At 42.9% G+C, this 14,323-nt stretch overlaps 1 protein-coding gene and 1 pseudogene across 1 annotated transcript; one reads left to right on the forward strand and one right to left on the reverse strand.

Moving 5' to 3' along the window:
* Nucleotides 1-918: 918 nt before the first annotated feature.
* On the reverse strand, nucleotides 919-2,172 carry LOC149116903 (uncharacterized; annotated as a pseudogene).
* Nucleotides 2,173-9,593: 7,421 nt separating this feature from the next.
* On the forward strand, nucleotides 9,594-14,153 carry LOC149116904 (uncharacterized). The gene has a single exon (XM_089280527.1). The coding sequence runs from the start codon at nucleotides 9,594-9,596 to the stop codon at nucleotides 14,151-14,153; it is 4,560 nt and encodes a 1,519-aa protein (XP_089136653.1).
* The last annotated feature ends 170 nt before the right edge of the window (nucleotides 14,154-14,323 follow it).

Raw genomic sequence — 14,323 nt, forward strand, 5'->3', positions numbered from 1 at the left:
ATTAAATCCTCTCACACTGGAAATTAGATAGAAAGAAAGGTTTTTTTGCTATACTCTCCCTCCTTCCCTTATTTATCAATTTAAAGAAGGAGTTGTTTCGAGTTGAGTTGGTTTGTAGGACTGACGTCCAATTGCACTATTGGCGTTCAGCCTGAAAGGAAAATTGTATTGATTTGTGCGTACTTGACCTTGAAAGCTCCCTTCTCAGAAATAATACAAATGTAAAATGAAACCATCAGTTCGGAACGAATCATTACCATCCTGCTATAAGTTTCCTTACATTTAATTGAAATTTGCGTTTATGACAAAGTGGAGCAAAAAAATCTAACCCCAATGCATGCATCTTTAAGTTTTCAGCATGTGATGTGTGGAATAAAGCAAATTGACCAATGACTAGGCGAACCAATTAAACGATCTAGAGTTAAATCGCTCTTGCGGTCGTGTAACCTATGGCTACTTGAGAAATTTTTACAATGCATGTGTTTGAGACAAGCGTTAATTCCTTTTTCAGCTGAAAACAAAGCCTGTTCATCTAATCTCTGTGCCGGCACTATATATTTTCAAACTCAGAACGATTTGTGGTAAAAACATTTCGATCTGGGACAATGGCTAAGCGAGTGAGCTTTAACCGCGCGAACAAAGCATGTCCTTGGTCTTTTGTTTTTGTGACGTAAATTCAAATTTATCACTCATAAATATTGACGTAAATTGAAAATCTCCATCCGCTGTTCTTATCATTTTCCGCTTCCAAAGTATGTTCTCATTTCTGTGAACAGTTTGCATCGATAGACTCCGAGGCGGGAGTTAAACCGCAAATTAAATATACAGGAGACAAAGTGGTTCTTCCGCTTTAAGGGCCCGTTTACATGGAAAGAGGGCGCCTCGGGGGGATAGGGGCACCCTACCTAGTACGGTTGAAGATACCGCGGTTCTACATGCAAGCTAGGGGCACCCTCCCCGCTAGGGCCAAGAGCTAATTTGAAGGGGTGGTCGCTAAGTTTAGTAAACAGACAAAATGGCGGATCGCAGACAAATTTCGGCGGCAAACGCAATTCTTGTCACTCTCTCATCTTTGGTCGCTGCTTTTCAGTTGTGTGGATTGATTTTAACATATTTAATTCTTGAAAAACGTCGTCTTCAAATGGTTGGCTTTCAAATCGCTAACCAGTATGATATTGCCGTGGCCCGACTTCGAAACGCTCCGATTCCAAACGATAACGCAGTCGTGGCTGGTGATCCTCCCCAAATGTTTGTCAAAAAATCGTAATGCTCTTTCACAATGCGCCCGCTCCCGCTTCGTGAGCCTTTGTTAACGGCGTTACGATAATCTTGCCTTAAAGCCTTGGCTTTTCCTTGATTCTTGAACACCCACTCTTTATTAGCGCCTTTTCTGCCTCACTTTCCGAAATGTATTTATTGTGCTCTTCCTTGTTCATATTCTTGAGCTCTTTTTCTGGGAGAGTGACTTCCTCCGGCCCAAAATCTAATGGGTAATGACGAGCCATGCATTTTCGCACCGCAGCATACAAAGAGCAAGATCTGCTTCAAAATCAATTCCTTTGAAGTTACAATTTGTCTTATAATCGTTTATGTACTTCAGAAGATCTTCCACTTTATCGTCCGTCCATGCAAACTTCTTAACCTTCTTGCTTACTGCCTGCTTTTGCATTTTTTTACGTTTCTTGGTCGAAACTTCATTTGAACACGTGCTAGTCTTCGCGGCTTCTTCTTCTTCACAGGCGAACGCTTGCTCTCCATCTCCGTCTTTGCCGCTTTCCCGTTGGTCGTTGAATTCTAACTGCTCCTCGTTTTGATCTTCCTCCTCGTACTCTAAGCTTTTCTGCAGCTGATAGCGGCGAAATAATTCACCTTTGTTGTTCGTAGCCATGTTGAATTCTTACTGAAATTTCGCGCCTTTTACTTGGTGGTCAGCGGCCTTATCATAACAAGACATAGCCCTAGCCCCCCGAGCCAGCCCTACCGTTTCGTTCTACATGGGCTTATGTCAACAAAAGTCAACCCTAGCCCCTAGGGGCACCCTACCTTCAAGGTAGGGTAACCCTACCCCCTAGGGGCACCCTATCTCGCATGTAGAACGAACCGCATAAAACAAAAGAGAAGGGAAACCCTACTACATAGGGTGCCCCTATCCCCCCGAGGCACCCTCCTCCATGTAAACGGCCCCTAAGATTCCTTTTTCTGAACGTCTTTCGTAAGCTGACTTTTTTACTCCAAAAAGTCTCTTGGGCATCGAGAAGGGATGTGATATGGGAACCTTCCAAAAAACTGTATAAATATTGTTGTAGACTTTGTGTCCCCCACTGAAAGCTGGAAATTAATTTGATCAGTCTTTCAGCTGTCTGAGCTGTCTTGTAGTTTCAAGTCTCAAATAAATTAATGCTGTTTACCTGCAGTAATGTCTTCTTGCTTAAATGGCTTTTAAATCAATATTAATGGTTTTGTCATCAAAACTGCAGAGACGACGATCAATGCTGGCAACAGAATGTGACCACGGTATTGCGAGATGTTGTTGTAGTTAAATTAAGTCTTCAAACAAAACGAACATCAACGCCAATCTGCCGTTCTCCGTTTGCCATATGATTTACACTCAAAGGAGCAGTCTCACCAAGATTTACGGTGCTACTTGAAAACCCAGTGAAGGTGTTGGTATTAATTGGGAATCCACTAGTAGTTGCCTAATCTTGCTAAAATGCACCGTACTAGTCACGAAAGTTGTTTACAACTGTTGTGGCTACGGACGAGTAGGTAAGGAAAGAAGTGGTCTAAAACTTAAAAACGTCGAGCCGACGTTTTGACAATGTTCTCTTGGACGAAAATCACTAAAAATCATTGATCTCTTAGAGATTGAATTTATGCCTTTTTGTCGTTTAAAGGTTGTTTTGTTGATCAGTGAGTGCACCTTTATAACTCTTACATAGTTTGCAAGAAAACGTAGGAGACCTCTGATGATACTGCCCCTTTAATCTCCCTTCCCGAGCGATGCCTGACTCAATCTTGCTATGAACAGTTCTATTATAGTTCTAGTAAACAAAGCCACTGTTGGAATTGTTAATATAAAAGTGATAATATTTGGCTCGATATCACATTTATTCAGGTGAGAAGTTTTATCTTATTACTTTGGTACGTCACAATTCTAAATTTGTTTGTTGGTGTGCGTCCTAACCAAACAAACTTGTTTGATTAACCTAATACCAGTAGACCGCGATACTCACGATTTTCTTCCCGTTTTAAGATGGTTCTCAAAACAGTTTTCTGTTTTTTTGAGACTTATAGAACTAGGTGCGATTTTTCAGGCTTGGAACTGTTCTGTCTTGAATGGCTGTGCAATGATTTTTTTAAGGTGACTCTCCACTGTTCCTTTTATTGTGTTTAAGTCATAAATTAAGGTAACACTGCCCTGTTGCATAGCAACAAACTTGACCCACTTTTTACCATCAATAGCCCTTTTCACGGTTAATTTTTCTCATTTGCATTACAATCCACCGTGGATGCGAGGCAATTTCGGGCTAAAACTACAAAATAGCCCGAAATTTCCTCACATACATGCTAGATTTTATTGTAATGCAAATGAGCAAAGGTAACCGCGAAAAGGGCTATTGCATCTATCTTAAAAACTAAGCCGGTGACCTCATATTTTTTTGATAAAAATCTTTTTATTGCACACAGAAGAAGAAACGGGGAAAATTAGAAAAAATTCTGTGGAGTAGATTTTGCTTGAATAAAAAAAAAAATGGAAATTTCCAAGTTGAAAAAATTCCACTCCGCAGTTTTTTTTTTTTTTTTTTACAATTTCGCGCAGGCATTCCGCTTTTGCTGTTGAATAATTTTTTGTATTGAAAAAGTAGGGTCACCGGATCTGTTTTCGAGATATTACCTTCGTGGATAAGGAATTTTTGTCGCGCGTTGTACGCGCAAATTAAAATCTAGACTTTGCAAGATCGCACTTTGTGCACGCGTGAAGGCAGTCCGCTGCCCAGTAAAGCCCGCAATTTCACGCGAATAAACTTGAATACCCGCGAATAGTGTTTCCTTTTTTGCTGTTGTCATTAGCAGCATAAGCGGTAGAAGAAGAGTACCATAAATACCCGAAGGTGAGGCTGGCCTAGTAAAAGCTTGAAGAGTAGTTTTTTCCCTGCTGTTTTTTAGATTGATAGCCGGCGCAGTCGATCGCAACATCAACATCACAATTTCCGTTTACGTTCTAGCGCAGCGCTTTAATGGAATGTTTTTTTTTTTTTTTTTTTGAAGGATGGATGTTTTTGAGGGTAAAAATTAAGCGATATCGCAAACAGCTCAGGAAAACTTGGCGGAAACAAAGTTTTACGAGGTAGGCCTCGCGCCGCCATGTTTGTTGTGAGTTTTCCAAACTTTAAATTTCGCCCGCTATCTCGCGACCCCTCGGGTGATGGCGTGATGCCTCGCGCTGAAGTGCGCGTTAGAGCCGAGGCTTCTGACGGAAATATTTAACACGCACGCGGGAGGTTGCTAAGCACGAAAGAAGCGTAAGAGTCGCACGAGGCGATAGCCGAGTGCGACTCTAGCTTCTTGAGTGCTTAGCAAACCTCCCAAGTGCATCCATAACTCAATAGTGCACGTTATGGCGTTTACCATTTGTTTTATAACATAACATTGAGACATTGGAACAACAGAAGTCCTTTTATTGAGCTACATCACAAAAAAATTTTCGTGTAGTCTTACATGTTAAGAGAAAACAAGCGCGCGAAAATTCATTGATGACAACCGACTGCACACCAGTAACTCGATAAAGTTTCATCTTCAGACAACTGTGAAGACAGTTTCGCATTTCTGGCAGAAGAACGTCGGCCATTACTTTGGAAACAATGTCTGTCAAAAGATTTGCTTTGTAAACATTAGCACACACGTCAGCAGCGTACACCCATGGCCAAATAGTAGACGCTAAATTAACCAATCAGAGCGCGCGCTCTGCTTTAGTTATGTTATAATACTGTTTTGAGCCACCTTGTGAATAACGTTTTTGATGCCGCGAGTTAGTTTTAAACCAATCACGTGGTACATTTAAATGCATCAAGTCAAATGTACCATGAGATGAACTTTTTTCGCATCGTGTCGTCAAACTTTTACAGTTCTTTGTGCAGTGTGCTTTGTGGAAAGAAGAAAGGAAGAAAACGTCGCGACGCATTTAGAAAAATTCTCCTCTCAGGTGCATTCCAATTGCACCACTAGATTAGTTTGAAACAAACTTGTGGCGTCAAAACATTACTCTGAAAGCGGGAAAAAGTATTCGTGGATTTCGCGGTCTACTGAGAAGAGCAGTAACTGTTATTGTTAAGAGTAACCTGAAATGTCGCTAGCTCCAGAGGCTTTTCATTCGTAAGACAATAACTCCTGCACGCCTTGCGTGCCTATGTTTCATTGTGGAAGATGCGACATTTTGCAAAGGTTAAAAAAATGCTGTGAAGGAGGTTCAGACCCAACTTAACCTTCCAGAAGGTTTAGACGGCTCTAAATGATGTTCCATCAGGAATGTTGGAAAATGCTGAAAACTGTTGTCAGTCATGTTAAGGTAATGTCGCGTAATCTGCTGCATGTAGTCTCTCTGCAACGTGAAGCGAATGCTCAACACATATATGCATTAGCTGTTTTTTCAACAACGCTTTTTTCTGTTATTAAGCACTTCGAAGGATCAAGAGCAATAGGACTCGTGTATGCCGCAAACTTCAATTATATATGGCGTTCTTTTTGTTTAATAACGAAACAAGGATTTTGCGTTTAATTACTTAAGCTAAAATTCAGTGATGCGATGATGTGCAGCAAATCAAACAATAAGTTTGGCTAGCGTGTGCCAATTAATTGTGCATTATGATATTAGACCGCCGGTTTAGTCAAAAAGACACGCGCCATTATATGCTATTAGCGAGGTAAAAATAATATGTCTGAACCTCCCTTTGCTTTTCACTTATTTAAACCAGGGTTGAAAATAGGGAGTTTTAGCAATAGGGAGCTTAAGAAAACCACGACGGCAACGGCAACAGCAACGTTGCTAAACAAAAGATTTCATGAGGAGAGCAATGGCTGTGCACGTGCGTTATTATTCTTGGTACATTTCATTGCCGTCCTCTGCAAAACAGCAACGTGAAATGACCAAATTATGTGCTGTCTGGATAACGTGAACCACGACGGCTAATTTTTAAAATTTTTATTTCAAATTTAACGATGTGTCCTAGATTCAGTTTCGTGATAGCTTTGACAGCGATAAACAAAGTGAATGACTTTAGGGTACCGCGAGATTCGTAAGTAAAATATAAAATCATTTTGAATCGACGTTATCCTCGGCGTCGCCGTCGTGGTTTCTTAAGCTCCGTGACCTAGGCAACGTCGGGGACGACGCCTTGTAAAAAATGAATTTATATTTTGCCTTCGAATGTCGCAACTCTGTAAATCAGTTCAGTACGCCTATCGGTCTAAGAATTTGCTTAGGCTAAACATGCACCGGCAGCGTTCAATCCCAAAAGAAGACACCAAAAATTAGCCATTGCGGTTCGCGTTCTCCAAGATACGCAGACCTTAGTCATTTCACGTTGTTGTTTTGAAGAGGACGGCAAAGAAATGTACCAAGATTCTAAACGCACGAGCACAGCTATTGTTCTGCTCATTAAACCTTTTGTTTGGTTTCGCTCTCGTCGCCGTCGCCGTCGTGGTTTGCTAAACCCCCTAACATCGGTACGGTGCAACTTGTATCCGAGTTTTACCAAAACTCGGCCGTAATTGCTAATTCAGTTCTGTACAACTCGAGTAAAATAAAAGTGGTACGCGCAAAATTGGAATGCTTGGGCGAACTCTTCAATGAATGCAAACTTTGGATAGTAAATTTTCCACAGCCTTGTCATGATATTTGGGGAATATAAAAACATTTTAAAAAAGAAACCACCTCAAGATGTATAACGTTTACTTGCTTACTTCCTCGTTACTTACTTGCTCACCTATTTTATTTAGTAACTACGTCAACATTACACCTAGAGTATTTTAGATCATGGCAAGCAGGTAAAAACAAAATTCAAAAAAAGTAAACTGAAGGGTAATAACAAGCTGCTAAAAAGATAGGTCAGCAGGTCAGTCAAGCAAGTTATCTCAAACCTACGAAAAATACTGTTAATATTAAAAGGGTCAAAAAACGAGGCACATATAAATGACTTGGATAAAATTCGAAAGACTCTATGGTGTAAATGGTGCCATAGCATCAGCTCTATACTTCCTTTCACAAAATAAATTGCTTGGTGACGCACGACGACTCGTTTTGGCACAGAGGCTAAAGGTAATGGCCTATTTGTTAATTTCTTTGTGTGCCTGAAGACACTCACTCGACGTTTAGAATGATCTGTATAGTAGTCTCCAGTTGCAGAATTATGGCAACAAATTGAAGTTATAATATATAGCTAACCGATTTTCCAAGAACATGCCCGCTATTTTGGTGCAAAGTCTTTAAAACGGTTTTCATAAATTCAGACATATATTGGCACAGAATGTCCTAAACTGCTCAGGGAATTCCCTAGTTTGACTCTAAATGCTTTACAAAGATCGACAGAAATTAGACACGCTCGTTTTTCGACCTTTCTGGGTCATGCAGTCTTGTTCCCTTGAATCAAGTGTTTTTTGATTTATTTGTTTTTTTCATTTTTTTTCTGCTTTTTTTTCCCGCTGATCAGGAGTAGAATTTCCTTGTTTTATCAATTTTAGGCGTTCTCGGCTTAGCTAACTATCAGAACTGTCTGTGATTCGCTAGCGCGGAAGAAATTTATTTGCGTGGCTTCCGGGCGATAATTGACGTAACGACAACATGTTGAGTGTCCGCTTACTGCTAACTATGGCCTAGTTTGTTTGAGGTTCAATCGATTCTCGATGTAGGAAGCTCTTGTTCAGCCCATTTACGACGATGCAGGCCTTTAGAAAGCGATAGATTAGTTCTCCGCCGCGGTTTTGATATCTGTACGTTCGTGCAGAAGCATATCACCTATATGCTTCTGGTTCGTGTTGATTTAGACTCCAATTTCATGTTGAAAGCACTCTTAATTAAATTGCACAATTCATGATTCAACGAAAAGACAGTGAATTTAGTCTTCCTGGCCTCAAAGGGCATACAGGAGAGTTATTTGCTGTAATTTGAGCCACGATAAGCCTCGTGGAAAGCTAGCTCTAGGACAGAATTGTATCAAGGTTATCAGTGGCAAGTAAAATTCTATGGCTATGTTTTTGCCAATCCGGTCAGATGTGTACTCAACGTTTTAGATTTTCCTGCCTTCCCCTTGGCCTTCTTCAATCGTCTCGTGCTAAGCCAACTCCAGTCCCAATCCCTTTCTAAGAGCACGGTTTAACTCCCGACAATCTGTGAGAGTCAAATGTTTCAAAAAACAAAATTGCCGGCATTATAATTTTTTTCAAAAAATCATCCTTGTGTTTATTACTTACAGATTCTCTAATGTACAGCCAGCTGATGTATTTTTCATATTTTATTTTAGCAGTCAGTACTAACAGCAGTTTTAACTGTACCAACACTTTGATCTTTTGATTCAAAATTAGGCCAGTTTTTTTCTTCGAGTTCGTCAGCAACTACATTTACAATTTACACTTTTTCTGGCAATCAGAGACAGTTCCTAATAAAAGATCTTGGTGCTCATTAAAATCACTCACTGCATCTAAGTATTACATTTTTATCTGAAAAGCCAGCTGATACGAACAGAGGAAAATTCTGACTCGAAAAGCCAGTTGAGATCTGCCGACGGGTTTTCAGTACGCGAAATGAGTAAAAGGTGTTATTTAATTTGTAAGGCTGAATCAGAAGTCTAAAAGAGTTCAAATTGTAAACTAAAAGTTTTTTTTTTTTTTGAGCGTGTCTTCCACAAAAAAGCGAAGCAATCAGCAAGCTTGTCGATTTTCATCATTTGCTTTTAGATTCGTGTAAGATCCAAGTGTGACATTTTTTCTATTATTCGTTCTTGCGTAATTTGTTTTTCCTTTGCGTACGCAAATTAGTTTATACTTCTTTTCGTCCTTTTGTTTCGTCCTTTTTTTTTGCGTCAATTTAGGTGTTTATTCCTTTCTGTCAGTTTTCGCGCCCTCGTTAGCGTTTCTTTGCTGTTTCATCTTCATTAGCGCCTTTCTAAGTTTCTATAGTTTTATTTTCCGCATGTTCTAGCGTATTTTCCATATCATAGCTTTGCAGTACAGTTTTGGGGCAGTTCATTTTGGTCCGCGCTTAGCGCAGTTCTATTTAACTTTCGTGCTAGTCTCTTCGCGTCATTCGCAGTCCGTTTCACAACAGTTTTCTCTGACCGAAACAATGTAAGTGTAATTCACAGTCCTCGTTTTGCAGTTTTGTTATTTCTTTATTCGAATTTAGCTTAGTCGCAACTTGTAACTTTTGCTCCTTTACTGTTTTAGTTTCAACCCACGCTGTTTGTATCTACGCCGCTCGTATGCACACTCTTTGTACCACGCCGTTTTGATTTGTGGAGTTGTTTATTAAAGGCCAAGAGAGTTTTTTACGCTTATTGCAGTTTCATCGTTGAAAATTGTTGGTGACATGTCGTTTCGTCATGAGCTTTAGCCGCAAGCAGCTTACAGATCCCGCCGCCCGGCGAGTTGGAACACGCGTGCGACAACCAAACCGTTCGCTGGATTTTGAGGCGTCTAACCTGGAAACACTTCGTTTAAAGAAAAATTCAAGGTCTGGTCATCTATCTACCGTAACAGCCATTTCCAATGAAATTTCTGGCTTGCTTACTGATGATCATAATCTTCAGGAGGTTAAGGAGAAGCTTCCTTACTTGGACAACGCTTTTGAAAGATTCAAAGAGGCCCATCGCGACTACGTCGGAGAAATTCTGGATGAGAACGCCATTATTGAGGGTCAACGCTATCTTGAAGACAAAGAGAGAAAGGTTCGTGTGTTCCGTCAGGAGATCGTCGACTGGATAATTAATATTGAACACAAGCTATTAGCTGAATCGCTTCAAGTAGATTCGGCGGTGAATCCCGAGGATTCAATTAGTTGTGCTGGCACACCAATTCCTTCAGGTGCTTCCAAGGTTTCAAAACATTCAAGTCGAGCAAGTTCACGTGGTGGCCGTGCTTCATCAGTTGCAGCCGCGAGAGCCAAAGAAGCCGCAAGAATTGCCGAGTTAAAAGCCGAAATTTCTATGCTCGAAAAGCGCCAAACACTCGAAGAGAAAAAGTTTCGTTTGCAGCAGGAAGAATTACGCCTTAACCTCGAAGCCGAAATGGTCAAGACAACAGCTAAGGAGAGGGTCTACGCAGCAATGACTTCCCCTTCTCTACTGGAGGTGAAGCCTTTAAAATTGGAGACAGAGCTCCAGGATCAGGATCCCCCTCGTACCAGCCCCCGCGCGAAAAGGTCCTTTCCAGGCGAGGTGCACCACCCAGGCCAGGGCGTGTCCATGGATTCTGTTCCTTACGGCCAGTTTGATTATCAAGCGTGTACAGTCGGCGAGGATCTGAGAAAGGAAACGATTGGTTTGCAGCGGCAACAGACTGCTCTTCAGTTTCAGCAGAATAGAATAATGGAATTGCTAGCGCATAATCAGAATAGAAACAAACTTCCGCAGCCCCGTGTTCCTGTGTTTGACGGAAACCCTATTGAATACCGCACCTTCGTTCGCGCTTTTGAAAATTTGGTTGAATCCAGAACATTTAGCAATACTGATAGACTCTATTACCTCGAGCAGTTCACCGCAGGGGACGTTAAGGAACTTGTGAGATCCTGTCATCATTTACCAGCGGAAGAAGGTTACGATGAGGCTCGTAGGCTTTTGAGAAGGAAGTATGGTGACGATTATCGCATAACATCCGCTTACGAGATGAAGGCCCTCGATTGGCCGAGCATAAAGGCAGAAGATGGTGTGGCTTTGAATCGTTTTTCAGTCTTTCTCGCAAGTTGCAAGAACGCATTGGCAGGTAGCCAGTACATTTCTAAGTTTGATCAGCCAGGAAACATTCAAACGTTGGTGCTCAAGATTCCTTACAGCATGAGAGAAAGATGGCGTCGCTTAGCTGATGACATCATGGACAGACAGTTAAGGCCAGTACAGTTCAGTGACTTCGTTGCCTTTGTTGATCGCAAAGCAAGAATACTAACCAACCCAGTCTTTGGCAAGATATCCGATACCGTAAGATCGGCGCCTGGTCAGCGGTCCTCTGGTGGCAAGACATCCAATCCCAAGAACCTCAGTCTCTTAGCACATGTAGGCGATAGTGAAGGTCCTACCAGTGAGACGGTTCCGCAGGGTGTAAAGGAGCCAAGTCAACGCGCCGATGGAGAGCAGGGACCTCAGACTCGCAAGGTTCAGCTATCTGGAATCGATCAGGGGCCCTCACAAGGGAAAAATCGGTGTCTCTATTGTAGCAGAAACCACGCCCTTGAGGATTGTCAGTCATTGCGGTGGAAACCCTACCAAGAGAGAATTCAATTCCTATTGTCCAAAAAGCTGTGCTTTGGATGTTTATCCACCGAACATGTCGCAAAGTTTTGCCCGCAGAGGAAAAATTGCAAGATTTCGAACTGTAAAGGACGGCATCCTACTGTTTTACATACTAGCCCTCGTGAGAGACCAGCTGTCGACGTTGGAGTGGGTACGGAGGACGTAATCAGCACTCAAGTTTGTAGTCACATGGTAAAAACGGGCACCAGTGCTAACAGTGAGACTTCGGGAGAGGGTCGTAGGACAGGCATGGCCGTAATACCAGTTAGAGTGAGAGCGAAAGATAGTGATAAGAGCGTCATCACCTACGCCTTCTTGGATAACGGTAGCAACTCCAGTTTCTGTACTGAATCGCTCATGAAGCAGCTCGGGATTAATGGTCAGCAAGTTAAGATATCCTTGTCTACTCTTGAGAAGAAAAATAGCATCACCAACAGCTTCCTGGTTCGCGACCTTCTTGTATCCGATTTGGATGAGAACGAGTGGATTAGCCTCCCGACCCTTTACACCGGGCCGGAGATTCCTGTGTCCAGCAGTGACATTCCAACTCAGGACGACGTTGATCAGTGGCCCCACTTGCAAGGAGTTTTTCTACCTCGTCTCGACGCTGAGGTTGGCCTTTTGATTGCTAGTGACGTTCCCAAGGCTCTCGATCCACTTGATATCAAACACAGTCAAGACGGTGGTCCTTATGCTTCAAGAACGCGAATTGGCTGGGCGGTAAATGGTCCCTTACGCCGTCGTCACCATAGTTCACGGTCATCCACTTTTGTTGCTAAAGTCGATCACCGGCTCCAACAGATGATAGAAGACTTCTACAATCGCGATTTTACTGATCCCACCGTTGATAGCAAGACAGAGATGTCTCAAGACGAACGTAGATTTATGCAAATCGCCGAACAGACGGTGGAATTGAGAAATGGGCACTATCAAATCTCTTTACCGTTTAAGGATCGCCAAACGCCTGTACCCAGCAACAAGGCTCAGGCCTGGCAGCGCGCCATTTGGTTGAAGAAAAGGCTGGAACGAGACCCGAAGTTGTACCAAGATTATAAGGCCTTTATGGAAGACATTCTCTCCAAAGGATATGCACGCAAAGTGTCCCCTGATCAGAGGAGCCCCGCGAAGGGCACCGCCTGGTATATACCGCACCATGGTGTTTACCACCCTCGCAAGCCAGGAAAGATCCGCGTCGTGTTTGACTGTTCGGCCAAATTTATGGGAAAGTCTCTCAATGACATGCTGTACAAGGGCCCGGACCTAACCAGTTCGCTTATAGGAGTCCTGTTGAGGTTTCGTGAAGAGAGAGTGGCCGTTATGGCGGACATAGAGTCCATGTTCCACCAAGTGAGAGTTCCCGATCCTGACAGTTCCTTTCTGCGTTTTCTTTGGTGGGAGGATGGCAACATGGCGCACGAATTACAAGAATATCAGATGGTAGTTCACTTGTTTGGAGCCATCTCATCACCGGCTTGCGCAAATCTCGCACTCCGCAAGACAGCAGAAGATAATCGTCACAGCTTCCCTCCTGACGTCATCAACACAGTTAAAAGAAACTTTTATGTTGATGATTGTTTGAAGTCCCTCCCTGGCGAGCAGAAAGCCATTGAGCATGTTGGCAGTTTATGCACTTCACTATCACGTGGTGGTTTCAAGCTAACCAAATGGGTCAACAATAGCCGTGATGTTCTGCAAGCCATCCCTGAGAAGGAGCGCGCAAAGGACATCAAGGACATGGACATAAGGAAGGACGAGTTGCCTGTTCAGCGACCCCTAGGAGTTCAATGGTGTGTAGAATCCGACTCGTTCCGCTTCAGAGTCAACATTAGCTCCCGTCCACCAACGCGTAGGGGTATCTTGTCTCTAGCGAGTGCTATTTTTGATCCGTTGGGATTCCTGGCACCGTTCGTTCTGACCGCAAAAGAAATCCTTCAAGATCTTTGTCGCATTAAGCTAGGATGGGATGACGAGATCCCGACTGAGTACGCTGCACGTTGGGAAAATTGGCTAGCAGATGTTCCAAAGCTCTCGGAGTTTGCTGTGAGTCGCTGTTTAAAGCCAGAGGATTTTGGTCCCGTTAAATCCACTCAGCTGCATCGCTTCTCTGATGTCTCAGAAGCTGCTTATGGTTCAGTGACTTACCTTCGACTGGTCAGCCATGAGGACCGAATTCATTGTTCCTTCCTGTTTGGAAAATCACGCGTTGCTCCTTTGAAAGCTATTTCCGTTCCTCGTTTAGAGCTCTCGGCCGCAACCGTTTCTGTACGACAAGACAAGATGCTCAAGGAAGAGCTGGAGATGCCTCCTAATTGCGAATCCGTGTTTTGGTCAGACAGCATGTCAGTGCTTTGTTATATGAAGAACGAAAGTACGCGTTTCCACACGTTTGTTGCCAATCGGGTTGCCGTACAACGAGAGGGCTCAAATCCAGATCAGTGGCGCTATGTGGAAGGTGTAGCGAATCCTGGAGATTGCGCTTCAAGAGCGTTGACTGCCACTGCATTGTTGAGCTGCCAAAGATGGTTACTGGGGCCGGAGTTTCTCTGGAAGTCAGAAGAAGATTGGCCTAGGAACCCCTCATCGCTTGGATGTCTTCAAGACGGAGACCCGGAAGTGGAGCGCGGAAAATTCCCCTCGCAATTCATGGCCCCTTGGTAGAGTGGTAGAAGTCTTCGCCGACAAGAAAGGTTTGGTGCGCCGTACCAGGGTGAAAGTAAAAGGAGCAGTTTTGGAGAGGCCAATTGACAAGCTTTGCTTGCTGATAGAAGCTTGAACTTTCCCTTTGGAGTTATTTTCTGTGCAATTTTCTGAATTCAGGAGAAGAGAAC

Source organism: Orbicella faveolata, unplaced genomic scaffold (genome assembly GCF_042242905.1).
Source record: "Orbicella faveolata isolate gen_17 unplaced genomic scaffold, um_ofav_v1 contig_12, whole genome shotgun sequence".
Classification (NCBI taxonomy): Eukaryota; Metazoa; Cnidaria; class Anthozoa; order Scleractinia; family Merulinidae; genus Orbicella; species Orbicella faveolata.